General features: G+C 51.4%; 1 protein-coding gene across 1 annotated transcript in view; it reads right to left on the bottom strand.

The window, feature by feature from the left end:
* Positions 1-638: 638 nt before the first annotated feature.
* The window catches only part of AMER2 (APC membrane recruitment protein 2), a gene marked incomplete at its 5' end in the record, with an annotated part of 1,122 nt that continues 317 nt past the window's right edge, over positions 639-1,443 (bottom strand). Inside the window, one exon of the mRNA XM_009079712.1 lies at positions 639-1,441. Within this exon, the coding sequence (XP_009077960.1) occupies positions 639-1,441 (803 nt within the window). The remainder of the gene's footprint in view (positions 1,442-1,443) is intronic.

Raw genomic sequence — 1,443 nt, 5'->3', positions numbered from 1 at the left:
ACCAACCAGACAGACAGACAAACGAAAATACGTCTTCCTGTTAGACAAGTCCACCTAACTCCTTAGTTAGCTCCTGCCCACAAGTCAATCAAGTCTGCTGCTGAGCGTTCCTGCAGCAGGTAAAATACCTGTTAGGTCGGTGGCTTTTTTTGCTTGGCATTTTTTTCCAACATCTTGTAGAGCAAACATCATTTCCGGAGCCAGGCACCCACCCTCTACTCCTCCCCCAGAAATGATTAAAAGATAAGCGTATTGGAGAACCTCTCATGTCGCTCCTTTTGTAACTCTGTTCCCTTGAAGAACTCTTAACACTGCTTTGCATGAGGAAGGATGGTCATTTAGGCTCATAATCCAAGTCCTGCTTCCAGAAAGGCCTGTAAAAAATGAACCTCCCAGTGTTTAGTGCTGCAGAAAAAAGATACAAATGTAAAAAAAAGTGCTCAAAAAGAAGTTAACTTTTTATATTCAGCCATACAGTTTAGTAAGAAGAGATTCAGAAGTGCAGGCCCAAGGAGTACAGTGAACGAAGTCTTTTAGGTGCCTTTCTTCAGGTGATGCAAAACTAATTCATTATCTGTGGTCTACCTGTGCAGACTTTCACACACCGACATCGTCGTCTGTCTTTGCCTCTTACTCAACTACTTTTTGGCACTGTCCTGGTACGTGGCAGCTTTCACTGTTGTCCCCGCTACGCCCCTGTTGCTGACCCTGCGTACCAGTACTTTAGAGACAGGGATTTTTGTTCTGTGCATCTCACTTTTGGCCAGGTGATGATGTGCGACATGATGGCTGTTACTGGTGTCCCCTCCATGGCTGGCAGGGTGAGACGAAAGGTGTTTAATGCTGATGGGTATCTTGGAGTCCTTCACTGTGCTTGAGGGTGTTTTCAACGAGCTCGTGGTTGTTATCGGAGACACGGGCTTGGAGCGTGGCATGCTGGCGACTTCTTCGTTCGTAGGCCCTGCCGGTGGGTTCTCATCGGGCTCAGCGTAGAGGTCGTAGAGAGCATCCCCGCTATAGCTGTCCCTGGGAATGGTTTCCTTCTGGATGCTTGTGGAACCATCTTCCTCGGGACCAGGGGTGGTGGAATCCCAGTAGCCCTCGTCGCTGTTTGGGACGCCTTCGTGCTGCTCCTTCTCCCTGCCCTTCTGCTCCTCTTTGTGGCTGAGGTGGATGGCAATCTGGTGGAGGCCGCCACGCTTCACCATCACCCTATTCTGGGCCCCCTGGGTACCTCGGGTTTCCTTCAACCCCTCGGGCTTCTTTGTCCCTCCTCCGCTTCCTCCTCCTTCCGTCTGTGTCTCCTCCGACTGCGACAGCATATCCCAGAAGTCCTGCAGGCAGGTGTCGTCCACCTGGTCCGGGCTGGCCATCTCCTCCCCTCCTCCTTGGTAGGCCACCATGGTGGGATGCTTCTTGGCAGCAGCCAGCTTGCTGGCCCCG

This window comes from Acanthisitta chloris, unplaced genomic scaffold (assembly GCF_000695815.1).
Source record: "Acanthisitta chloris isolate BGI_N310 unplaced genomic scaffold, ASM69581v1 scaffold9178, whole genome shotgun sequence".
NCBI classification, from domain to species: Eukaryota; Metazoa; Chordata; class Aves; order Passeriformes; family Acanthisittidae; genus Acanthisitta; species Acanthisitta chloris.
This window is presented reverse-complemented; position numbering and strand designations above follow the sequence as displayed.